General features: G+C 36.0%; 4 protein-coding genes across 7 annotated transcripts; 2 read left to right on the forward strand and 2 right to left on the reverse strand.

Annotated features, from left to right (window-relative positions):
• The first annotated feature begins 164 nt into the window (after positions 1-164).
• LOC114530126 (host cell factor 2-like) lies at positions 165-8,185 on the forward strand. The gene is given in 18 exon segments (XM_028551717.1): positions 165-344; positions 472-605; positions 1,343-1,518; positions 2,733-2,935; positions 3,122-3,206; positions 3,316-3,425; positions 3,516-3,598; positions 4,130-4,192; positions 4,263-4,380; positions 4,538-5,309; positions 5,312-6,167; positions 6,348-6,488; positions 6,634-6,769; positions 6,881-6,918; positions 6,999-7,273; positions 7,405-7,439; positions 7,534-7,600; positions 7,796-8,185. Coding segments are annotated over 18 exon segments (3,492 nt in total). The 5' UTR covers positions 165-181; the 3' UTR covers positions 7,833-8,185.
• Positions 8,186-8,193: 8 nt separating this feature from the next.
• Positions 8,194-13,197, reverse strand: LOC114530115 (dTDP-D-glucose 4,6-dehydratase-like). The gene is made up of 14 exons (XM_028551707.1): positions 12,919-13,197; positions 12,474-12,540; positions 12,160-12,228; positions 11,974-12,064; positions 11,688-11,830; positions 11,238-11,336; positions 10,994-11,053; positions 10,569-10,612; positions 10,230-10,259; positions 10,060-10,124; positions 9,566-9,636; positions 9,220-9,278; positions 9,014-9,111; positions 8,194-8,842 (listed from the first exon to the last, which is right to left on the reverse strand). Exons 1-14 carry the CDS (start codon positions 12,990-12,992, stop codon positions 8,682-8,684), a joined length of 1,131 nt encoding a protein of 376 aa, XP_028407508.1. The 5' UTR covers positions 12,993-13,197; the 3' UTR covers positions 8,194-8,681.
• Positions 13,198-13,276: 79 nt separating this feature from the next.
• On the forward strand, positions 13,277-19,207 carry LOC114530090 (pleckstrin-2-like). 3 transcript variants are annotated; one of them, XM_028551696.1, is made up of 12 exons: positions 13,277-13,491; positions 14,608-14,685; positions 15,015-15,092; positions 15,282-15,407; positions 15,521-15,609; positions 16,038-16,132; positions 16,268-16,476; positions 16,851-16,937; positions 17,182-17,232; positions 17,307-17,390; positions 17,597-17,669; positions 18,016-19,207. In XM_028551696.1, the coding sequence occupies exons 1-12, from the start codon at positions 13,459-13,461 to the stop codon at positions 18,153-18,155; spliced, it is 1,143 nt and encodes a 380-aa protein (XP_028407497.1). In that variant the 5' UTR covers positions 13,277-13,458; the 3' UTR covers positions 18,156-19,207. The 3 variants fall into 3 exon arrangements, with proteins under 3 accessions (XP_028407497.1, XP_028407484.1, XP_028407491.1); XM_028551683.1 differs by having other exon boundaries at positions 13,277-13,500; positions 18,016-19,206; XM_028551690.1 differs by lacking the exon at positions 13,277-13,491 and adding an exon at positions 13,685-13,747.
• LOC114530076 (dystroglycan-like) lies at positions 19,188-26,580 on the reverse strand. 2 transcript variants are annotated; one of them, XM_028551673.1, is made up of 6 exons: positions 26,278-26,580; positions 25,274-25,632; positions 22,825-25,156; positions 22,591-22,689; positions 20,795-20,971; positions 19,188-20,691 (listed from the first exon to the last, which is right to left on the reverse strand). In XM_028551673.1, exons 2-6 carry the CDS (start codon positions 25,472-25,474, stop codon positions 19,475-19,477), a joined length of 4,026 nt encoding a protein of 1,341 aa, XP_028407474.1. In that variant the 5' UTR covers positions 25,475-25,632; positions 26,278-26,580; the 3' UTR covers positions 19,188-19,474. The 2 variants fall into 2 exon arrangements, with proteins under 2 accessions (XP_028407474.1, XP_028407466.1); XM_028551665.1 differs by having other exon boundaries at positions 19,189-20,691; positions 20,795-22,447; positions 26,278-26,576.
• Between the last annotated feature and the right edge of the window lie 39 nt (positions 26,581-26,619).

The raw sequence follows: 26,619 nt of genomic DNA on the forward strand, positions 1-26,619 counted from the left end.
TCGTTCTTTAATAGAAAACAATTTCGAGAACATACGTTTACGTTGCATTATTTGGCTTATTTTGTCGTTTGGTTACTTGAATTTACAAAAAAAACGTTTGGGCGCCCTGTTTATCTCTTGCACGTGACGTATCAGCTGACCTAAGCTAAAAAGAAATCGAAAGAAGCTTGAAGCAAGAAAAATGGCGGCCGTTTCGGCCATGAAATGGAAGCGTATATCCAGTTCTGCAGGCCCTCAACCTCGTCCTCGCCACGGCCATCGTGCTGTAGCAATACGCGAACTTATGGTTGTGTTTGGTGGCGGTAATGAGGGAATTGTCGATGAACTTCATGTTTATAATACTGGTACGTTTCATGATTGATTTGTTCAGAATTCCCGCCGAATACGTAGTTACATCGTAACATAAAATAATTAGCTATTGGGTTTTGCTATTTTATATGACTTGCTCTTGATATTATTGCATTGATTTAGCTTCAAACCAATGGTTTGTGCCTGCTATACGAGGAGATATTCCTTCCGGATGTGCAGCCTATGGCTTCGTCTGTGATGGAACGAGGCTTTTTGTTTTTGGTGGAATGTTGGAGTATGGAAAATATTCCAATGAGGTTTGTCTTTAATCCACTTCTATGAATACGTGAACAACCAAAAATATGTATAACAACAGTTGTGTGCACATTTAATAGCTGATTGGAAAGGTCGTAGATCGTGAGTACTCATAAGTCATACGTGAATCAAAACAATTTAATGGTTGGACGCCTAGCGCGCTAATTCCAAATATACTGGGAGCATTGCTACTATCTATGGTTTGAAATTCGCTTAATCCAGTTTTATCATTGTCATTTGAAAATATTTATAAAATGAAATTTCCCCAAGGAGTGTATTTATCCATATTAATATACATTTAAAAATGTATTTCACTTAATATAAGTATTTTTAGACTTTGGTATATAACTCATATCTAGTGCGCTGGTCACCCACTTAATTTCCCCTCTTTTACCAATCTAACGTGGAATCAAGACTGTAGTGTATTGTATCTAGCTTGTGTTAGCTGCTGCCTGCAGATGCTCAATGCTGTGTTCAGATCAACCATTCTACCTTATACTTGGTAGTATATATAAAGCATTTGAATATCCAGTATTTTATACAGCACTGAAATTGGTATACAGCACTGGAAATGGAACATTCACAAAAAATCCATGTATCAATAATTTTATTATATATGGATATTAGTTTTTTTCAATATTGCAACAGCCCAGTTTGATAGCAATAAAAAGTAACAAGTTCATCACAAACTCATTGTTGTCATTGGATTTGCATCTCATTTTCATCCATTTTGTTTTAGTTGTATGAACTTCAAGCCACTCGTTGGGAATGGAAGAATCTAAAACCAAAACCAGCTAAAGGTGGAATAGTTCCATGTGCAAGATTGGGTCACAGTTTCACTTTGGTTGGTCATAAAGTTTATTTAATTGGAGGATTAGCAAATGACAGTGAAGACCCCAAATGCAATATCCCAAGGTACAGTAGTGCAGGCATACAAAAACGATTTTTTCTTTCTGCAAAAATGATCTGTGAAGATGCTCCTGTGTAAATTGTTATTGAACCACATTTTTGCTGATATGGCTTGACATTTCCACTAATAGTGTTTCGTTACATTCACAATAAGAATAAGTAGCAAAAGCTGTGGCTAGCCTCCTTGTTGCGCAATTTCACAAAATGAAACACTTGGTTGTAGTGCATTAACTGTAGAGATAGACTTCACTATTTTTGGAAGCAGTTGGTACATTCCCTCTTGTAATTAATATTTCAACATGTAGAACAAGTGAAAATATTGTCATCCAAAGTAATTAACATGGCATTACATGGCAAAAAACACTAAATCTTTGAATGTGTATATTTGATATTGAAATTTCCAGCCCAATATACCAATTTATGTTTCTTCATCAAGACTAAAATGTTTGATTGTGGAGCCAGTGATATTGAAATATACAATGGAAACTGACACTTGCTAGCTGCTAATTGAACCCCTGAGTAACTAACTATATGTATGCCTTTTTGGATGAGATGTAATCATGCAAAAAAATATGTTTTAGTTTAAAATAAAAACTGTGAATTGCTACAATTAACCATTTGTAATGGAGACTTATATATTATATGTTTCCAGTGGTTTCTTCAATATTTTGCTTTATGCAACATATTTTTTTATCGAATTTAGAAATGTTTCATGGTGTTATATTTATTTTAAAATGCCAATCCTTTAAACTAGGACATGATGCACAAGTTTCATTTTTATTTTCATTTTCTGCTGGTAAAATTATGATATTAATATTGATAGTCTATTCTGCTCTTTTATCCAATTAAGACTTGACTTTTCTTTTCATTGTTATGCTAAAGTGGCCAGCCTGAGAAGAGAACCCTTCATTTCCTTGTTGAAAATCTGGTTGTTTAAACTAAAATTCCAACTTTGCTTCCCTTGTTCCATTCTTCTCAATGATAATGACTTGTCACATTGTCATTAATAATTGCCAGTGATGTATATAAGAATTCCACCTGAATAATGTCATGAGGAAAAATGTTTAATATAAACAAATATGAAAGTATCTGAGAAAAACAACAGCATCAATAATATAATAATATTCGGTTATGTCATTGCAACCAAATGCATAACAATTTTTAACTAGGAATTTTTCTATTAGCATAGATATTGATAAAAAATACTTACCCGTTCACAGATATTTGAATGATCTTTTTGTTCTGGATTTAAAAACATCTCAAAATCTTCAATGGGAACTTCCTGCTCAGTATGGCAGTGTTCCCTCACCAAGAGAATCACATACGTGTGTGTCATATACCAAGTCTGATGGAAAGAATCAACTTCTTGTTTTTGGTGGAATGAGTGGTTGTCGTTTGGGAGATTTATATCAACTTGATATTGGTGAGTAACGTTAAATTTCAGACCTTTTATGTACAATTTTGTTCCACTAGAGATTTATAGGCATGGTCTTTGCTGTAAGGCCAGTAATGTTGAGAAACCATTCCACAAGAACAAAGATGTTTTTCTGACAGCCAAACATAAGAAATCTGTACATTATGAATAGAATTGGTCTTTGTGTGTTTACAGAAACAATGATGTGGACAAAACCAAAGGTTTCTGGTATGATTCCTTTACCAAGAAGCCTTCATTCTGCAACTGTTATTGGCAGAAGGTAACAGAAATTGCATTATTTTAGTGTAGTTGTAATTAATCTTTTTCTCCCTCTTTTAATCTTTTTGAATTTATCATGTTTTAAATATGTTTATTCTTTTAATTATTAGAATGTTTGTCTTTGGTGGCTGGGTTCCTGCTAATACGGATAATGATGTTAAAGGAACTCAGAATGAGAAAGAATGGAAATGCACAAATACATTGGCATGCCTAAATCTAGGTGCAGTATTTTCTTCAACTGTTATGCTGTATACTCTAGTAACCAACAAGAATGTTTTTTAACACAGAATTATTGCCTTTTCTTTTGCAGACTCAATGAATTGGGAAGATATGTTAGTCGATGAATCAGAGGAAAATTGCCCTAAACCAAGAGCTGGTCATTGTGCTGTTGGGGTAAGAATTAACAAATAATATCAGATAATCATCAGTTGAAGTAATTATAACAACTCATTCACTTGAATGCTCACAGCCAGTGGCCTGGCTTTGCAATAATCAATGAAATTAATAAAAAGCCATTGTTGAACCATAAATTAGAACTGTCCAATCAAAATCATGAATTTTTACAACCACAGCAAGGTGTTTATTTGCAACCTCCATTCAAAGGCAATGCTACCAATTTTAATGGTCGTATTGTAATATCTGGAGGGAAATTAATACTGCATTTTGTGTTGATTTCTTGACACTATTCAAGATTATGAACATATTTTTGCTAACATCACATGATGCTACTGTACGTACAGTAGTACTGTTACAGTTGCTTCAAGACTTACCAATGAAGTCTTGTTTACACTTATTTAGTAACATTTTACAATTTTAATCTTTGATAGATTAAAAAAATAGCAAATACTTATAAATGCCCTAATGAATAAGTTCCTCAAGTGTAAACCGGCCTTAATGGTATCCATGTTTCTGATTTTAATTCAGATAGGCAATCGACTCTATTTATGGAGTGGAAGAGATGGATACCGGAAAGCTTGGAATAATCAGGTGAAGTGTAAAGAAATTATTTTTATCACGCTGTATGTTGTATTTCTAACTAACGCTGGTTGTCTCCTAGATATGTTGTAAAGATATGTGGTTCTTAGAAACAGACAAACCTTCTGCTCCAACCCGTGTTCAGCTGGTTCGTGCAAGTACTAACACATTAGAAGTCTGCTGGGGACGTGTTGCAACAGGTGAAGTTTCCGTCGTATTTGCAATCATTGATTATAAATTGAATAAGTGGTGATCTCGACTTGAAAACAGAAACCAACATAAGAAACCGTCAAGTGACTTACAACCAATCGATTTCTGGTCTCGCTGTTCAAATAAGTTTTTTTATTTTTTATATAGCTGACTCGTATTTGCTTCAAGTTCAAAAATACGAAGTTCCCAACACTAATTCATCAATCAATTCAGGCGTGAAACTACCTAACGTGAAACCAGTAACAACACCGTCAAAGATGTCTGTGAGCATGCCGCCCAAATCTAACGTGCAATCCATGTCGAAATCTCCCATTTCAGCTGGAGCCTCGCTGATTAAGGTGGAAAATGCCGATGAGCCTAAGTCGCAAGTTCCAAATCAGAAACCTGCAGGAAGTCCACAAGTTAAACTAGTTCGAGGTACAGTGAACCCTCTCCAGGGTGGTGCTGGAAATTCCCAAGGTGTATCATTAGTTCGAGTTCAGACTAATCAAGCTCTGGCTAAATCCGTAGGAGCACCTACCTCTACAACTTCTGTTACACGAAGTACTTCGAAACCACAACAGATTGTAATGGTCATGTCACCAAGTGCAAACAAAGGGGAGCTAGGAAAAGTAACATTTACAACTACACAAACTGTCACGTTAGCGCAAGGACAAAAATCGTACACTGCTGCTGAGTTGAACCAAATTATTCAGTTATCACAGCAGGGAACTGCTTTGAAAATTGTTTCTATGACCAATCAAGCTTCGTCTTCCGCAGATACGCCGTCACATGCTGGAGTGAAATTTGTTCAACGTGGAGCGAATGGACAGGTTATCATAAAGATGGTAAACACAAGTCCATCAACTTCTACAACCACAACTCTCCCACACCCTCCTCTGCTGTTCAGGGTAAAATACAAGACAATGCGAAAATAATGGTTGAAAAAACGAATACAAAATCAGTTGCTGATTCATCAACGTCGTCTACAGTCTCATCTGCGAGCACCACGTCTGCAGATTCTATAATAACCTCGAGCGCACAAGTTACTAGTTCAACTTCTCCGGTTGTATCATCAGCTACCATACCACGTTTAACCACAGCTTTGACTACCACGTCATCAAACACACAGACAACGAGTAAGGCTAATGAAACTGTATCAGATTCAACCACAGTGACAAATACAAGTACAACCAAAGTTACTTCGACTAGTGCTTCTGTAAATACTTCGGACGGTTCTGGAGGTGCATCACAAAGTGATACTCCAGATCCTAAGGTATCCTCTAGTACGAATCCGTCAACGTCTAGTACTACTATCAATAAACCTACAATATCCACCGTAAATACTGCTGTAACATCGTCGACAACATCGGATAGCCCGAGCAAACCACCCGATAAGCCGTCGGACAAAAGTGCTGATACTCCTGATTCTTCGACACCCTCATCAACGACAACATCTGAACCGTTTTCAACACCAAAAACTTCTTTACCAACAACTGTAAATAGTTCCGTGCAAAACACGCTTCCATCACAAACTACATCTACCTCAACTACTACTACAGCAACCTCTGTTATGGGTTCAATCTCGAGAAACTCGGACTTACAAAAGATTGCAACACTTGCAGCTGCTAAAACTGAACTTGAGAATCCCGCGAAAATTGTCTCACGACCAGTCACCTGTGGCGGTTCTACCACTCAACAAGCAACAGCTCCAATCACTACTACTTCCGGTAGAGATATGGGACCCCCTGCATCCGCTGTAAATCCTCCAGCGAAGGTGAAACCTGCTACAAAAACGGTATGTGGACTATTATTGTTACCTTTCTGAGACCTGAAACTACATTTTAGGTAGTTGATTGACCAATCACGGTTAAAAGTTAACTACCTTTTTATACAACCGGCCCCTGCTCATTGCACGGTGCATATTGCAACCGCAAACACCAAACCTTGCATCATTTTAACATCAAGTATTTTTTAGCCCCGTCAACCACAAACAAATGGTGTACACGTCAACAAGATCGGTGGAAACCAGTGGCATGACGTTGGCGTCATTAAAGGAACATCGTCAATTGTGTCGCATTATTTCATTCGACGGACGGGAGATACACAAAAAATTGTGGTGGGTATTTGATCCATGATGTACAAAACCTATCGTTGATCCATGATGTACAAAATCGTGTTGTAGGATAGAATATTATATTGATAGCGTAATCATCATTTCCACACCTCTCTCATGCCGATATACTGTCTTGCTTTTTTTCTAGAACGAAAATCAGACTCCATCAGGAGTAAAACAGGAACTCCTTCCAGGAACGGCGTACAAGTTTCGCGTGGCAGGACTGAATTCGTGTGGCCGTGGTCTATTTAGTGATGTTTCTGCATTTAAAACATGTTTACCAGGTTTGTTTTTATGTAATCTGAACCTTACCAAGTTAGCGGTAACATTAATTTTATGCTATAAATCACATTTACTTTTACTTTTTGCTAAACATTTACATTTCTACTTTACAGGATTTCCTGGTGCTCCATCGGCCATTAAAATCAGCAAGGTATATAGGTTTGGTGTCACACTTAGCTGCTGTTAAATCATCACCAAGCTATAGGATCATTTTGCTTTCTTTTTGTACAGAATGCAGAAGGAGCACATCTCTCATGGGAAGCACCGACAAATGTCGCTGGCAATGTAAACGAATATTCAGTGTATCTAGCAATTCATAGTCAATCCAGTGATAGCAAAGAAGTCAGTGGAATTGGCCCTACACCAGTACAATTAGCGTTTGTACGTGTTTATTGTGGTCCTAAACCTTCGTGTACTGTCAGTACTGATACTCTAAAAAATGCTCACATCGACTACTCCACGAAACCCGCTATTATATTCCGTATTGCTGCCAAAAACGACAAAGGGTAAGGAATTACACTTACATTTGATCCATTTTACTGTAATAAAATTGCATTGCAGAAAAACACAAGTGTTAAAATCGGTTGTAGCTAAAAATGCTGTTCTGACAACTATTTTGTTTACATGTTATCTGTAGTTATGGCCCTGCAACACAAGTCAGATGGTTACAAGGTATCGTAATATTAGTGCTTCTTGCAATCTCTTTTTTTGCATCTTGTTTGTATCTTCCCAGATACAGATGTTGATAAAATTGTATTTTATACAGATGCTAAGGACCTGAAGGACCAAAATAGTTCAAAAAGTGTAGCACAAAAACGAGCAAACGTAGAACGGTAAGTGAGACCCTTCTCGTATAATGGCGTCAAACGCTGAAACCCTGCAGGATGTTACACAATGTTTAATTGGCAAAACTAATGGCCAACAATAGCTAAGAATATGGACAAACTCTTAGCAAATGAATGATGACTGCCAAATACAAAATATTAGTAAAAGTTGTGACTATTTTCTTCTGTTTTTGTTGTGTGTAGACCAAGCGAACCAGCGAAGAAAATCAAAAAGGAATAAAATATTTCAGTATTTTCATTGTAACCACTATAAATATATATATATAGACAGTACACACGAACGTTTATATTAAGTTGTATATGATAGCTGTAGACTGCTAATAATTCCGTATATTTTAGTTAAAGTGAAGAATGAACCTTGCAATGCAATGCTCAAAGAAGTTATTGCATGCGCATATTTTTATTGTTGCTGTGACTAAAACGAATATGTTGCTAAAAGTAAAATGTTAGGTTTAAAAACTCTGGTTTTAAGAAGAGGGGGAAAGAGACCTTTTGTAAAAGAAATGTAATACATGCAGGCTTGCGTTTTTCTGATCAAGTGTTACAACTTAATTAAATTCTCAAAGACATTTATTCAGTCCTAGCGCGACGGATGTTATGGTTGAGACATTAGGTCTCTCATAATTTTACGTTTTAGATCATTTTGTTGATTGTTAGTTCGGATCCCTAATGTAAAGACCTGCGATTTCCACACGTTAACCTCTTTAAAAAAATAGGAGCAAAAATTGCGTGTGTTAACACTGGCTGTGTGATGAGAACGAGAAACCAAGACGTAATCCTAATTGATTTATTAATGTATAAAACGCCGATGCTAGTATAACTGTTCAATAATTACGCGTTTTTTTACTTTACGCGTGTACAACACCATGTACCATGTGTACTCTGGATAGCAATTTCGCTCAATTCAGAATGGTTAATGCATAGAATAAGGCGATAAAAAGGAATAAAACACAATAAGTTAAAGTAAGTAGACTAATATTCAAAAACTAACATTAGTTAAATTCAATAGCCTAAGTCAATATATAATCTGGTAGCTAATCCAATGTTATTACAGCTAATGATGACAATATCAACAGGAATCTTTTGAAGGAATGCATCTGGGCATTTTTGAAACTTTGATAACTGTTCCATCGTCTTTATGATAGTACATTGTATTACTACCAATAGGAAACGGAGTGAGCGAACGTTCTGCATCTGGCCAGTTATGGAAATTATCAATGTACCATTCAACTAATCAAGAAATAGTAATATTAGACAATTAGGTCATGCCAACAGCTAATACCTTGTACCTTGAATCAGCAGGCGGAGTTGAGTTTCAATCGTTTGTCCTAACGCTAAGGAATTTGGATGACGTAGAGTTATCTTCTAGAATTTTTTTTTTTTATATACTGATTTACATACTTGTCTTCTCAATTCCATCATGCCACTGAACAACTGGTTTCCATCCTAATGCTTCCACTTTTGAAGAGTCCATTGGGTAATGACGGTCGTTGAACGGTCTAAAGGAATAATTTCGTGCATTTTTTTTATTGCAATCAGCTTGATAGAATTCTTAAAGTTTTATCCTGTTATTCTCTACAATGGACTAAATTGAGATATTTCTTTACCTGTCTTCTACATATTCAATGTATTTGTCTATCTCTTCATCTGTCCTAACTTTCTTTATCTAAAACGAGAACACAATTTATGTAATTTCTTCAGTCATAGCTACCGTCTTTATTCGGAGAGAATTTTTCTATTATTATATTGATCACTATCACATATTATTATTGGTGTAAAGGCTGTTTTCCACGAGGTGGAATATTTCAATCTAAAAAATCTTGACAGATCTTAATTGAAAACAAAATAAAACAAAACTTAGGCTCTATTAAAATATTTTCAAAAATATCAATAAAATCTTGTGAAATTTAGCATGGTAATTATTATATTGTGATTAGTATTAACGACGTTTACCCGTTTAATAAGATCTTTAGCTAAATCTGCCATAGAAATTTCAAAATCGGATCCAATATTATAAGTTTCGCCTGAATAAAAAAAATTATAACTTCATTAAAATCCATTAGTTTGGAGGATTACAGCTCGGTAATATATGAATCCACTTCGTCCACAGAACGATGCTTAGAGTGAGTCCAAACACTACTTTTTGGATAATTTGAGGTTTTTCGCGTCAAGTTACACCTGGACTATTAACAATTACCAATTGATTTCATTTTCATATTTCAAAACAAAATACTGTATCTGCGTCCTGAGTTCAAACTTATCTTGGAAATTAAATACCATAAGAATGCAATGTATAACCATAATATAACGAAGAAATATTTAACTCGGAATTTGCGTCATCATGCAGCAATTATATTATTTCTAATCTAAACCTTTTTAGGAATGAAAAGAGCATGTTGGGTTGTATCGCGTTGATGTTGAGCACGTGGATGAATCCAAACACTGACCTGCAAAACCTTTATGTAAAATTGAAATAAATGCTTCAGCTGCGTCGGTGACATAGAGAAAATTCCTAAAACAAAATTGAAATGGTTTTATATAAGAATATTAGAACTCGGCCCTACTCCTCCTTATAGGATTTCAGGCATCAAGTACGTACTGTACCCGGTGACTGTACCTTGATTGTGTTCCTTTTCCATGTACGCAACTGTAGTGAGAACAATAAGGACATTTAGACACATAGAACATCCCATGGCCATGCATGCAGAATATAGAGAATGTTGAAAAACTATCAACAAATTAGGTTGAAGATATTCCTGTCATTCTGCTTCTTAATCCTAGCAATGCATGCACGGGGGTCAATGCGCGGACGATGCTCTCCGCGGACGAACTCAGTAAAAAGAGCCATATTTAAGTTGTTTATGGGTATCTTTCAAAGAACAAGAAGGTCAGAATGCATGTGTAAATATATTGAAAGTAGTGAAGATATTGAGTTCTTTGCAGATTACGTGCATACCATTTCCTATTCCTTTGCAAAAGCGCTATAAACTTGGGTACAACCTAAAACAGTATAATTTTGCTATTGAACATTTGGCATATAAACTATTGATACTATTGTTGGCCTTTTCTCACGCATGAGAGCAGTAGCGTAGCCAGCCTGTCGATTTGTCCCGCTATGCTAATATTTTAATGTTCTCTGACTTTGAAAACAATAGATTTCTAAGACATGAATACGTAATTATAATAACTCGAAATTTACATAGCGGGACAAAATCGTCAGGCTGGCTATGCCACTGCATGAAAATGGTTTTCATTTTTACTTCATTTCAGAAGATACGAATTTACAGTATGTAATAATAAAACTCAAAGTTGTTTTAAAAACACCGGATGGCCGGTTTGCATTTTGATATTTCTGGTTTAATGTAGTAAAAACCCGCAAACCTTTTCAGGATGAGAATGAGGTCCATACACATTATTACTTCGAGTGATGATAACTGGGAACTGTAAAAATACAATTACTATCATTATAGTAATATTTATAAAGATAACGATGAACATCATCGTGTTTCTCTATATAGAGACAACATTACCACCCAAGTAATTCTCCTTAGATCCTCTGGCTCTGAAAAATAAATCATTTTCCTTGTCTTAAGGTAATATATCATGTTAAATAAACACTGTTCACCTTAAAACTCTCCCAATATGACATGACGATGCATTCAGCAGCAGCCTTTGATGCCGAGTAAGGATTGCAAGGTCGAAACGGAGAAGATTCAATCAGTACCTGAGAAGGGAAGGAAAGTTTTTTTTTAAATTGCTGGTTGATTAATGGCTTTATTTTAGGTTTTTTTTCATACCCCCACAATTTCGTGCACATGCTCGTTTAAAAAACAAATCACGAAAGAATGTAATGTAGCTGTTTGTGCCACCTTTTACACTGTCAGATTTACCACCATACACTAGCTTATACTGTCAGATTTACCACCATACACTTACACTGTCAGATTTACGACCATACACTTATACTGTCAGATTTACCACCATAAACTTATACTGTCAGATTTACCACCATACACTTACACTGTCAGTTTACCACTATACACTTACACTGTCAGATTTACCACCATACACTTACACTGTCAGATTTACCACCATACACTTCATCTGTACTGACATGAATAAAACGTTGAACATTTGCTTCAAATGCAGCATTCACTAGTACATGTGTGCCATAAACATTGGTTTTTGTAAATTCAAGTGAACTCCAAAATGATTTATCTTAAAAACACAAGGGCATACATTATAGCCTAATTAATTAATGTACAACTATAACAACCATACTACTTATGCATATTAATTTATATTTCATTATTATAGATATATTGGAATTGACAAATTAAAATGAAACAAAGTGACAGTACCTACATGTGATTGTGCAGCAAAATGCATGACAACATCAATTTTTTCTGATTGGAACAAATACTTCATGTATGTTGCTTCACAAATATCTCCCTAAGGATCAAGACAATATGAAAGTATATAATCATAACCTTCATAAAATTTCTTTAGTCAATTAATTGACTGTATATACAGTATATCAAACCTGCCTCAATAAACTTGTAATTTGGTTTTCCTTCAATTGCTCTAAGATTTTCTAAAGAGGCACAGTGGTCAAGCTGTTTCAAAAAAAAGAAGTATGCAAAGTACACAAAAGTATGCAATGAACAGTAATCATTTTATGTTGGTATAAGGCATTCCTCAAAGATCTTGTCTGGGTAGCCCAATTATTTTTATCTTATATGCAACAAAGGGAGAAAACATTACCCATGTTTGATAAAATGAAATTATCTATATTGTATATAAAATGCAATACATATAAAATGTAAACAAATTGTGTCTTAATTAATTTTGCATCTCTCACCTTATCCAAGTTGACAATGAAATAGTCAGGATATCTTTTCACCAACATGATGACAACATGGGAAGCACTGTTGTGGATTATATAACAATTAAGTGAATTAGAAATTCATGAATTATACTATAAATTATAAGGAGTGTATGTGTGCTGACCACCACCACCACACACTACCACCAACCCTTCATTAATAATTGCACCTGCATGTATTGGGAACTCAATTATGATTAGAATTGTTTTACCTTCAGGCCCATCTACCACAAAAATGTTTATGCTCTATTAGGTAGCTGGGTAATTATATAAAGCTAATTTGAAAGAAATCAATGCCACCTGTGGTGAAATTCAAAGCCTGAGTCAAGTCAAATTGCTCTTTTCAATTTGTCCCATTTTACCCAAAATATGCCTTGTTTTCAGTTTAAGAACAATTTAATAATGTCGTGAATTTCCTTACATAAACCCTGCACCTCCAGTAACCAGTATTCGTCTTGTAAATTTTCTTGAACATAGACAATGACAAGCTTCCATATTTTACTATAATGATTTATATTTGATTAATATTTCCCATATAACCGATACCAAATCTACTGCCCCAAAAGAAGGAAATTCCGATTCGAAAGTTTTTGTAATTTTGTTCTTTCCATATTTGAAAAAGTGTCATATAATAGATTAATAGTCTTTGTACTTGTCTTCAATAGTACTATTAAAATAATTGACTCTTCCGTCTTTTGTTTTGTCTTGAATCACTCGGCAGCTTCTCGGACAACTATCGCTAAACGTCGTCTCATTCTCACACTAGACTTGAACCAACTTGAACTTAATCATTGATTATCGGAAATGTCAATTTGTCAGCGAATATCAGATAAAAATACTCTTTATATTGTGGGAAAAAATTGGCATTTTTGAATGGAATGTTTTTAGTGAGTAGAGTCACACCCGAAGCTGTGCATTTACTTCCATATACCGTTTTCGTTTCACCTTGTTTGGTGGTGTCATGAATCGAAATAGACTAAGAGAAGGTTTCCTGGTAAAAAAGGTGATTTTAATTAACAGTTAGGGTAATGTCAATATCATAATACATATATTCAAAGTGAATGTATAAATGTATAGATCGTATTTAAATGGCAGTATACGTTAAGGCACCGAAAGTCTAGGCTACCGAAAGTCCTGGTCAGGTTCTGGTAGTAGCCTTTGAACGGGCTGCTGCACTTCAGTGAATACAGGATATATTTGTATAAGTATAAATGCGATGTCTAACAGGATTAAGCTGGAGTAATAATTTGGTATTACAAACTATGTAAACGTATGACAAATAATAGCTTAAATAGGAAGAAAAAAAGTCGTGAGCAATACTCAATCCAGAACTAATATCATCGTTTTCAAATCTTTATTACTCAGGCATGGATGCATGCATATTCCTAAGTATTGTTGTTCATAGTACATAATGTGATTAGGACTAACCACAGTAAATAGAATATACATGGTTTGGAGACCACATAAAACTAGAATACAACTCATTAACTATGTTGAGGTGGATTTAGGCAAAAAATTATTCCTTTATCATCACACGTCTATTGTATTTTGGACAGATAAACTAATAGCAATCTTATAATTAACATATTTTTCAAGTCAAGGTTGATGAGCTTAGCAAGACAAATGCCATTGGTAAATTGGGCTAAAATACAATAAGCACATGATGAGAAAGGAACCATTTTTTGAGAAAGGAACCAACCTGGACAGTAACATAATGAGTTGTATTGTACCTTTATGTAGTCTCCAAACCAGGTATATTCTATTAACTGTGGACTAACAAATGGTTCCAAAAACTGTAAAATTTCCAACAACTTAGCATGGTCACGGGTGAATGGCCAGGCTATATATATAGTGTATAATACTATATATGATTCTAGTACCTAAAACCAGTGAAATTATAAGATTTACACATGTAGATGATAGTAAACTGCTGTTCTTTGGAAATGATTAGTTAGAATGGTTTTATCAAGGAAAATATATAGACACAAGAGACTTACTATGAAATATATAACAGTAAACACTATGCCAGGCATAGATACAGTATTTCTCTAGGGGAGGGAGTTATTTATAATCCTTACTTATATAGACAATTTTGCATTCATTTCATTAGGGTTATGTTCGTCACAATTGGAAAACAAGATGGTTTGTTTTATTTGATGATGCCCTACGTTACTATAAGAGGAAGGAGGTGAGATGAAATTTGGTTGATATTATAGTAACACCATGACATGCAATCACATTGCAACCTTGTAGCTTCTTCAAATTAAAGGACAATCAGTTTTTTTAAATAGGGCAGTTGACTTTCATACAGGGAAGTTTGAAGCATGTGGTGTATGCAACTGGTTGTGGAGCGATGATATATGTGATTTTATCACAACAGTGCAATTTGCTCGTTTGATTTTGCATGATACTCGCATGATGCAGAAATAATTTTGACATAAAAAGTTTATTTAAAATTATTTAACCATAACAAGCTCATTTATGTGGTGATTCAGATTACAAATATTTTCGTTCAAGGACACCATTTTTGCAGGCGAGGTTCATCTTCGTGGGTGTTCTTTAGTTGCTCCATGCCCTGACTACACCAAGAAATCTGTAAGTTGTATTATATTGTGTTAATAAGTTGTCAACTGTGCATGCAGTTGTAGAATTTTATCCTTAAAAAGCCAGATTATAATTGAAAACTTGACTATAACTATATCTATATACAACTACTATTTTGCATTAGTATATAGTTAAGAACTGCCATTAATATAGTCAAGTACACTCATCTTTTATTTTCAGTTCGTGTTTCGATTGATCAGTAGTAATGGTCGAGAATATTTACTACAAGCTGCAAGTGAAGGAGAATTACAACTTTGGTCTGCCAGCATCGCTGCTGCTATAAGGAAAGCCGAATCTAAACAAAGGGTGAGTTAATATATCTAGACAACTCTATACATGTAATTTATGTAATTTAATCCTTTATTGTACATATATAGACATAAACTGTACTGTTTTATAATAAACTCACTTTTTTATAGTCAGAAAGAAAACCAAAAAGCAGTGAAAACATTAATGAAATTCAAGAAAGTTCCGAACTCAAAGTTAAACTGCCTTTACCTAGCTTCGCGTAAGTTTTACTAACTCTCTCAAAATATTACTTGTATTTGTGTTAATGCGGGTTAGTGGCATAGAAATGCAAGGAGTATAATTAAAAAGATGTATGATGACGTAATGTGTGTTGCGCACTGAGCTATACTATAATTCCAAAAATTTAATAGTGGTGTTGCGAGACGCGTTCAACTCGTCACGAGAAAACGTCTACTAGTTTCGTGTGATACTAAATCTTCCGACGAAGGCCCTTAGATTGAAATGTCCGTGGCAGCTGCTACTGAGCCACATTTCATGACTGACAATTAAGTTATTTGAATTATACTGTGCCAAATTTTTTGAACAACAGTTTATGTCGGACTCTTCCTGTGCCAAGTACATTAAAGTTAAAACAATAGATATGGGACATATAGGGTATCGAAAAGCTAAGTCACAAGATTTTTATAGTGAATTAATAGAAGCAATGCAAGACAGAGGTGCAGGGATTGCTTTGGAGACACACGAGGTGCAGGATAGCAAAGTTTACAGACATTGCTTTAGTGGTAAGTGCATGTCTTCAGGGCGAGCATCTTAATTTATCGACTTTTATAGCTACGAGTAATTGCATGTGATATACCCAGTAATCAAGTCATTCGCAAGATTTCTTCTACCAGTGTTTTCTCCTTCAAATACTGTAGGCACTCAAGTTGTTGATTGGTTAATATCGTGGTCATTCGTAGAAGGTCGTATGGAAGGAGTGGAAGTTGGTAATGGTTTATTAGAACAAGGTCATTTACAACCCGTTGGATTAAGAAGTAGAAATTCGTTCAAAGAACGCGTCACAGATCGTAGAAGGACTGGGGAGAAGAATGCTTTTTGTGATGCTACAAACGCCTTGTATAGATTTGTAAGTGTGTGCGTCAGGTGACTAAACTTTCGTATGATAAGAAAAATGTTTTAAGTTGGGTGCAGACGAAGAATTCGAGATACAATTTTTCTTATTCACGATGTATAAAGCTATATAAAATGTGTATTTACCCCAGTCTCCACTATTTTAATACTGCCTAAGCTTGTTTAAATATCATCCCTACTCCTGTTCACTAATCCTCTGGATGGAAAGTTAAAATAATTCAGAATACTAAACCTTATAAATAATAAAAATCGATCTCGCAATCGAGTTTAAAAAAGTTCTAAAAATGTTCTAAAAATGTTCTAAAAAAGGCTTTGCGTGTCAAGGTTAATTTTACTTCATGTAATATTACTTTTAACATGTTATTTCAGTCCGCCTTACGTCTTGCTAACAGCGAGGTATTTGAAACTGAATCAGATGAATCCAGTGATAGTGAAGATTCTGATAAAGAACATCAGGTATCACCATTAGAAAAGTTATAAAATATTAAAAACTTTTCAAAGTGTTCAAATATTTGAAGTAATATTGAAAAAGGCGTCCCGGTCTCCTGACATGTACATAATAACCACTCTCATAAATAGTATTAGCGTTACTTCATGTAATATTACATAAGTGCCCTGCACGGAATGGTGACCTTTACCCTGCCTTTACACATTTACACACGTCGTGTGGGTAATGATGTATATGATTTATTTGTTCTAGGCCAAAAGTATTGAAGGTGTTACGGTAAAACAAGGTTTTCTTGTTAAAAAGGTAATGAATAATCCTCGATTCGCCATCGTGAACATACTTTTGCAATGTTAAATTGAAAGTTCTTTGATGTATAGGGCCACATGCGTCATAACTGGAAGACAAGAAAGTTTGTTCTGTGCGAGCAACCTGCTAAACTTTATTACTGTAAACCAACAAAGGTAACTAGCTACGAAGCCGAATCTTTGATGGAGTTTCTGTGATTGAGCATTTGATTGAACCTCACGAAAGGTTAACGGCTGAACATAAAAGGAACTCACTCATTATTCACCGCTTCCTTTCCTAATTCAAAATTTCCCTCAGTTCCTTAGGTATATCCTCCTCTGGGAAAACTTTGACTTCATCATTCATGTTTATGCACTTTTAGCCGGATTGTCCATTAGGATGCATTAAATTAACTGGGGCGAAGATTGAGAGAATCACAGAAGAATCCGTTGACGGTAAGTACAGCGTAATTATAATCAAATCAATGTCAGTGCATGACCGACCTTCATGGATCTTGGATTATTGAAATTATGAATAAGTCGTTCTTATGCATAGATTGTAGATAATTGTACATAGATCCTGAGCAAAGTTATTTACATGTGAATATCAAACTTTTGCTAAATTATTGCTAAGCAATGCGCCAATAAACAACACATGCGCAGAGCATTACTAGTTACTGTGTGTAACAAATTAATAAGAATCATTCATTCGACACCATTCATGAAAAGGAGCTTTATAAGTGGACTTCTTATAATGCACGTGTTAGGTCAATTTTACTGTTGTAAACTTCACACAATATAGGTGAGAAGAAAAGCAAACATTTTTATGGGTATCGATTTCGAATACGAACGTGGAAAGAAACGCAATATGTCTTGCAAGCTGGCAGTAAGGAAGAGTTGGAGGAATGGATATCGATATTGGAGAGCGTTTGTAACATTTGATAGTTTAAAATGAAGGAATTTTATAAAATATAGGTATACGTTCTCAGAAGATCATTTAGCGCAGTATATACTAGGGACGATCAATGCTTTCTTGATCTACTGATGTGTGGTATATGCACTTTAAGCCACCAAACATTCTGGTGACCACGTAGTTAGAGGAAGATATATAATGTCCTGAATGTAGCCTATAGGATTTAAACCCGCCATATTGATATATGTACGCTTTGTTCATTTATACATACCTTTCACGCCGAGTCCTAACGATTGCCTCTCTTCCTAACCAAAAAGAGAATGTAAAGCGACTGACAATGTAAAACGACGCTATAGGTAATTTAAGATTTAAAAAATTAGGAGATGCATGCAACCATTCAAATTAATATATATAATTATTTTTTATTTTATTCATTACTGTAAATATTGTGTTTAATTGGAAAATATGTACAAAGTATTGTATGTACACAGATAATAATTCTATATGAATACGACTGGGGAAATTTGTTGAATAGCTAATTTCGTATCATTTGTATAACATTAATTCTTATACTTCAATCGGAAAATTTATTTCAAATCACGGTGTTAAAATATTTATATTTTTACTATAGCAGTAGGGGAGGATAAATTATTACGGCCACGAACAATAGGGGCGTAGCATCTTTATTTGCACCTCTCATCCTCCCTGCTAAATAATGATCAGTTCTTTAGGAGAACAAATTGATTTTTTTATAGTTATTTGTAGCTGGCGAATGTGTTCAGGTCACGCGTACTCTTGCTACATATTTTCTTATAGAAAAGGAGGCACTGAAAAAGGAACTTGTAAGGGCGAGATGTTACTATTGGTATAACTATTCCCGAATGGTTTCATCTAGCTAAATCGCCATGCATGATAGGATAGAAGCGATAGGATAGAAGCATGCAGTGCTTGATATTGGTCAGAAATATATGCAAATGTTTCGGCAAAGATTGATGGTATTAGGCAAACAGGCCTCGTATCTCCGCTTTCCGAACTCGTAGATACATATACAATGTAAAAATATATATATTTACCACTATTCTATAATACACGATATATAAAATTACACATAGATATTCGTTATTTTCTTGAAATAAATTAACGATATTTTTTACACAATTTATACGCGACAGCTATTTTCGATTTAATCTCTGTTTCTGGTAACAATTAAAAACAAATTTTCGGGAGCGGAACGATGCGAATGTGCGATTTTTCAGTCGTAAAAAGTGTCGTTTTTTGGTTACCGAAAAATTATCTGAGCCTTCTCCCTCTGTTTTCTTAGGTATTCTTTTTAATCTGGCTTGAGTCTTCACGCAATACTACTATAATATGACGGTGGTAATCTGTAAGAAGGAGGTGGTGAGTCATATCTATTTGATCCTTTATCATTGTACCTAGGAGACAATCTCTGATAGGAAGGCGCGGATAAAATAGGTGACGGTAATTTTGGAATATCATCCTCGTAATCTTCTGGCGTCTCAAGAGGTGTTTCCCGGGGAAAACGGATTGGAGTAAGAGAATCTTCCGGTAATTCAATTGGTTTACCAGAAAGAGTTGACATCTCTAGTTCACCGTCTAAAATGGTCGGTTTACGTCTTTTGAATATCTGCTTATCTTCTTTTAATATTTTCGAACCTGAATGTTGTCTTAAAACCAGCAAAACTACAGCAATAATAATTATGACTGCTGCCACCAAAACAACGGGGAGAACATATTTCAACCATGGAGAAGTCTCGGAAGAAGATAGTTCAGCGGCTCTGGGGTTTTTTGTGGAAGATACAGCACAAGGGCCTGTATAGTTAATAAACACGTCAGTTGCTCTAAACTTTGGCAAGAAAACGTTGTAGAAATCTGGTTGTATATTTCCTTGTGTGGTTACGAGTTTGCTTGCTGTATCATTTATCAAGTCGTTATCACAACTTTTAAAGGTGGTGTTTCTCCAAGTGAATAGAACTGAACCCTTGGTAACAGATTCCACACGAACCAAAGACTCGTCTTTGTCACCATAATAGCCAGCTATGTTTTGAACAATTGATAGAATATTACTAAGATCTTTGTTGAACATCTCAAGATTGGTTTTTGTCAGTCTTACTGAAAATATGGCAGCCAATGGTATCGTACGACGTTCAACATTAACACTGAACGCATCATACACCGTGTTTCCATCGTTGTCACTTGCTGTTAGAATGTATTCAGTTGAATGCCCTTCAAGTTGATTTTTCAAAATCAAACCATAAAGTTTTTGTGTCGTTGAGTTAAACTGTAGCCATGAATCCTTAGGAAGCTTTTCATGATCTACAGTAAGGCAGTCCAATCTGAGGTTACGCGTGTTGCCATCTTCTCTGTCATGAAAAGTATCCGCTGGTATTTTTACACTAAAAACCTCACCAACATTCACACTAAGGCTATCAAAATCATTGTATAACTTTGGCGATTCTTTTAATGAAGTTGTGGGCGATGTCACAGCGCTAGAACTCGACTGGGATGAGGTAGTGGATGAAAGTTGTCCAGGACTTGATGTTATAGCTATATTAAGTTAAAGAATCATGAGAATGCAATTCGAAGAGTGACAGTTGAACTCGTGATTAAAGATAATCTTTCTAACCAGGTAATAAAACTTAATAATTACCTGGCATCTTTGCTGAGGTATGAGTTAATAACACTGTTCTTGGGCTCTGTTTTGATGGGTAAGATGGTTGAGAAAGCCGCGTCGAGGGAAATAGTAATAACTTCGTTGACGTGTAAATTGAGGACGCCGAGGGCATCATTATTGAAAGTTCTGGGGTAATGGAAGGTTGACTGGAAGCTGTTGATGAGGAGAGAAAAGACAAACTAAGTGTCTGTGGTGCTAATGAAGGTGTTTTGAATGATAATGTACTGCCTGGAGATGCCGTTGTGAAGCTCTTTTTGTCAATACCATCTATGGAGGTAGTGATGGTAGGTAAATGTGACAGCAATGTTGTAACAACAAAAGATGATATTGGTGCTATCTTGTGAGATGATAGGAACACCGGTGAAGTTAGTGGAATAAGAGATGATGAGACAAGTGTATAGTAAGATGATGGTAAGTTTGATTCATTTATGATAGTAAAGTCTGATGTTGGTCGACTGGTAAATGAGTTGGATGTTAGCAATTGTAAAGAAGGGTTAGTGGTACCAGTAGATGTTTGCAAGGTATGATACGAAAACAAATAGTCTGATAAAGTTGCAGTGGTAACAACGACTGAGGGCGAAGTTGGTAAGACAAATGAGGACGAAAAATTAACAAAAGACAATGGCGAAAAATAGGTTTGGTATGAGAATTTTAAAGAAGTTAGGAATGTACTGGGAGTTGTAACAGTACTAGATAGCGGGGTGGATATATAGTAAGTTGATAGAGCTTGTGATGAAAAAATGGTTTTAGCCAAAGTTGCAAGTAAATGTGAAGTTTGACCAGTTAATAGAAAATATGATGGAGTTATAGAAAGAGCATATGTTGACAAACTGTTAGTGTTTAATCCTGTAAAAAGTGTTGATGATGAAGTGTCTGTATTAAAGGAAAGATTGCTAAAGAGGGACGTTGTGGTAGCAGATGATGATAAGGAAGGTGCACGGTATTTGCTTGCAACGATGGTTGAAGGTGAAGTATCTGTATTATGGGAAAAGTCGTTATAGAGGTAAGTTGTAGTAACAGATGATGTTCTGCGGTATTTGCTTGCAACAATAGTTGATGTTAAATCGGATAAGTATGTTGATAAAAAAAACGACGAAGGGACGGTGGAAATGACCGATAATGGCGGTGTAGGTGTATAAAGATATGACAATGATGAGGTGAAAGTAGTAGCGTTTGATATTGGTGTACTAATCTTGTACGATGATCGAAAGTGTGAAGAGGAAGTGGATGTAACGTCTAATGATCTTGATAAAGGTGTACGATATACTGGTGAGGAACTTCCTAAAACAGTTGATGGTGATGTAACTGCTGCATAAGATAAAAAGTCTGATGAAGAAGTGACGGTATTAACAGTTAATGAAGAACTGGCCGAACGAGAAGCTGATTGCTGGTCGGGAGATGATTGACTCCTAGTAACAACAAGAGATGTGGAAGTAGTTGTTTTGTTTGATAATTGAAATTTTGATAAATGATCAGAGAAGGTATATGAATGAAAAGACGAGAACGTGGTCGCAATTCTAGAGCTGAAAATCGATGATGAAGTAGAAATCACTCCAGAAAAAGGAAGTGTGAAGAGCGATAAAGTGGAGGGGCTGGGGACAATGTTCGTGATGGGTGAACCAAACTGAACTGAAATGAAAAAATATGACAATCGGAATGTGAAGACAACTGCAGGCTATAGTACCAACCTTTAGATTTGAGAACCGAAAAATTTCAGTCGTGTTACCATATGATAAGCGAGATATTGAGATCATAAATAATATTAAACTTACTTGTTCTACTTTGAACAGAAATAGACGATACAGGAGAATGTTTGATAAGGCGAGAGTGTGGACTTCTGAGCTCAGTCGTGATATGCGGCGGTGTCCTCCCTGTTGAATTGAAAGATGGGTAATGCTGGTACGTTGGCAAGTGATCGACTTTATTTTTAGCGCTATCTGTTAGACATTTATCTTTAGCCATGTGTAGACATGGCCGCGTTATACTTAATGTATGTATATACGAACCTGTAGACGTGGATTTTTCCGTAGAACTGGAAGCTAATATTGATTCTTTACGGTCTTCGGATAAAACTTGCGATGACTTTGCACGACTTGAAGATATTTGGCTGCTTTCCATAGTACTTGACCGTGAAGAATACATCATCGGGTTAATTGATTCCGACGTCTTGATTATCTTTGAGAATCTATAGTTGGATGATTCGAGTGATGTAGACACTGTTCTTGGTGTTAATAATGTTCTTGAATATATTTTTCCCATGTCACTGCTTTGTGGTGTTTCCTTTGCGGTTTTCAGAACCAATGTTCCAGTTATTCGTGAAGTCTTGTATATGGTTTCCCTGGCAATACTTGATGTTAGGTATAAAGATGCAGTAGAAACACTACTTCTGGACAGTTTTCGTGTAATGGATTCACATCTGCTTTGTGCACACGACAGAAACGAAGTCGACGTTGGGTTTGGTGGTTTATATCGTGTTTCGCTTGATAAAGATGTAACATAAGATGATTGACTTGGAGACGGAGTTTCAAGTCGTTGTGTAGTTGTAATAGTATCAGAAGATGCCATTGCTGTACTAGATCTTGTTTCAACTATAGAATTTTCATACGATGTTTGAGATATTACTGTTGATTTGGTTTCGTTGACAATTCTACTGGTAGTAATATTTTGCGAGGCAGGGGAGTATGTTCTTGATGAGAAAAGCTTAACACTGTCTATATACTTGGAATAAGATGTCTGTAGAGGAATTGTAGAATAATTTAACTTCACAACTACAGTTTTTACACTACTCGCCAGGCTGGAAATTCTAAAAGTTGAAATTGAATGCTGTTCAGATTTAGGCAAACTGGTGGTAATCGAAGATGAAATAGTGCCGCGAGAATCCTCTAACGTAGAAAATGGACCAATGGTGTTTGTTGCAGTCTGTAGAGCTGATAGTGGTATGGATGACGTAATACCCCTCCTTGAAGGTTCTACCGTGTAGGTAGATCTTTGGTTCCAAATTGTAGTCAACGAGGATCTTACTGATGGAGATTGGAATGCAGTGGACAGGTTGAAAGAGCGCGTCTGTGCCAATGTGGATTGCAAATGGAAAGACATTTTCGTTGAGTGCGAAATCTTGGATCCGGATACTTGTTGTTTTGAAGACGATATTTGGTCCAACAAGATAGATTTGTTTGTTGATTGAGAAACAACTGGTAAAGTTTCAGACTGCATTTCTAATGTTTGACTTGAAGACAATGATTGTAATATAGGAGACATATTTTTTGATACAGACATCACTGAGGAAATTGAATTGACGCTTTCGTACTGTGAAATTTCAGACGTTACTCGTTTCGAAGGTGATATGATCTGGGATAAGGAAAACAGAGTATTCGTTAAAGACATCACTGGCAAAGTTGAACTAATGTTTTTATGCTGTGACGAGTCTCGTGTGTTGCTATACTGAGATGTAACTGTCGTGGACATGTTAAGCAACGATGTATTGTTGGCAGGGAATGGCGATGAAAATGTTGGTAATGGTCGGGACAACGTAATTGCTCTCGTTTGACTAACATATCTGGTCCTTGTAATCTTAATTCTTGTCGTAATAACTGTCGCTCGAGAGATAGGAATCGTACTATAAGCGGGAGTTGTGGTTCCAACAATATTCCGTTTCCTGCGTATGTTTTTTTGAAACCCAGTAACAAGATGCCACCCAATGGGGGCATACCTGATATTATTAATTAATACTGATCGCTGAGCAAGTTGCTCAATGGCTTGAAATAGTGAATCATCCAGATGAATGATGCCACACCTGGCTAGCCAAGTGATAGTCGTGCTTGGTCCAGTACTTGATCTATTAGCACCAGGTCCAGAGCCAAGCACATGTGACGTTCGAAGCAAACCTGACAATGTTTCCTTTTCAGTGCTTGACAATATAAATACGTCGTATAGAGAAACGTGATCATTTTGAAGAAGCTCATCAAGTATATTGATCTTGCGTTTTCCGTCCATTTCGTGAAAATTTCCAGCCAAGACTAAAGACGCCAAGACAATTGGTTCATTAGGTTGACAAGCAATACTTTTCCAGGGGGGAGTCGTTGATAATTCGCCGTCAATCACGGCACTCGTAGGAATATCCCGAGTAAAGAGTGGAAAATACCTCAAACACCAAACAACAATTTTGACAGTTAGTAAGCCACAGATGTTGCCTATTGCGCTGTATTGGTGTCTTCTTAATCCAATAATCAATAGTTCACTAGTGCCCTCATCTGAAGGCGAAGGAATGCCTTTTACTGTTTGAACTTCTTTGTCTAACCACAGCCATTTTGGCAAGGTCCGCTCAGGTCCGCTGGATGGCTATAAGAAATAGTTAACATGTCATTGACGATACCCTTTTTAGAAAACACATATCTCAAGCTTTAGTCAGCACTAAGCTGTCGTTACTTGCACAAAAATGATGCAAAAATAACTCACCACATATTCGGAGACGTTGCAAGAAAAGTCTTCCGCCAGGATTTCGTATTCGCAGAGTTTTCCAACAAAACATTCTTTCTCTCGCATGATAGCGTTATTTCGTCCATGACTTATGGACGGAGATGGTACCACTTGGGGGTACTCCGCAGATAAATAACTGCTTTTGAAGAAGGTAAAAAGAAAGATTACTAGAAGTAGCATTTTGCAGGAGAATTCGTCTTCATATTCGATTATGAAATCTCATATCGTGGCATGTCTTTGCACGTGCTTAACAAAATGTTTGCAGAATGGGATGACGGCCAAACTCTAGTATTTTCTTGCTTTCCACGTTAACGCTTAGACTCTCAGGGACCAGAGACCTGGATACAGAAAGTAAGGATTGTCAGGTAACAAAATAAGTTTTGTTGGTTTCGAATTTCGAGGAATATGTTAAACTCGTAATTAAGCTACGGACACTGGATTTTTGTGGTGAAATTAATGTTTAGTTTTAAGCTCGTTTTCATTTGGTGATATCACGTTGATATTATCATAATTCATTGCGGAATATTGCAACAATATTGTTTCTAGATGTCAATGGATGTTGGAGTCATTCAAAATGCAAACGCTATTTCCATTCAAGTCATCAGCGATAAGCAACGACGCCGATAAATAATTGGCTGTACAGCTGTGGCAGAGAATCAGATATATGCCCAGGCGATTTTACTAACGCACTGTATCCTCTTTTTGACAACAGGGTTTTATAAATTGGTTTTATAGGGTTCAGCCTAGCAGGTTAGTTCAGGATAAATAAATTATTCAGTCCTTGAAATTATCGTGTTTTTGCCTCGGCAAAATTGGGGATTTTTTACCATGAGGTTAGAACGTTATCAATATCTCAGTATTTGCTTCGGCGATTGCCGAATGAGTCAATGATAGTAGGAAGCTGCTATACACATAAAGTCTACAAATGCAACAGCAGCGCGGAGTCAATGACGGGTATTATATTATGTGTTTAGTGTACATACCATGAATGATGGAATGAAGCGTCGTTCTAAAATATCTTGATATTTGATGAAATTATAAAGCAGAATATACATTCGATATGAACTGTGTTGGATGAAGATGTGTCATCGCGCGGTAAAATTTGTGTCGTATAGAGACTAGAGTATTTACATGTAGAATTCAAAACTTCGACAGTTGGGACTGCTCATTTGAGCCATTTCCGGGTAACTATGGCTGATCACCTTGACAACGGCATAATAATGATAAATAGCGTCACCCTCGACCCTTTTGAGATAAGTAAATCAATCTTCTCAATGTGAAAAACAATATTCTACAAATGAGCGCGACAAGCGTTATAACGACGA

This window comes from Dendronephthya gigantea, unplaced genomic scaffold, assembly GCF_004324835.1.
Source record: "Dendronephthya gigantea isolate DGI-Jeju-01 unplaced genomic scaffold, DenGig_1.0 000001F, whole genome shotgun sequence".
Lineage (NCBI taxonomy): Eukaryota > Metazoa > Cnidaria > Anthozoa > Malacalcyonacea > Nephtheidae > Dendronephthya > Dendronephthya gigantea.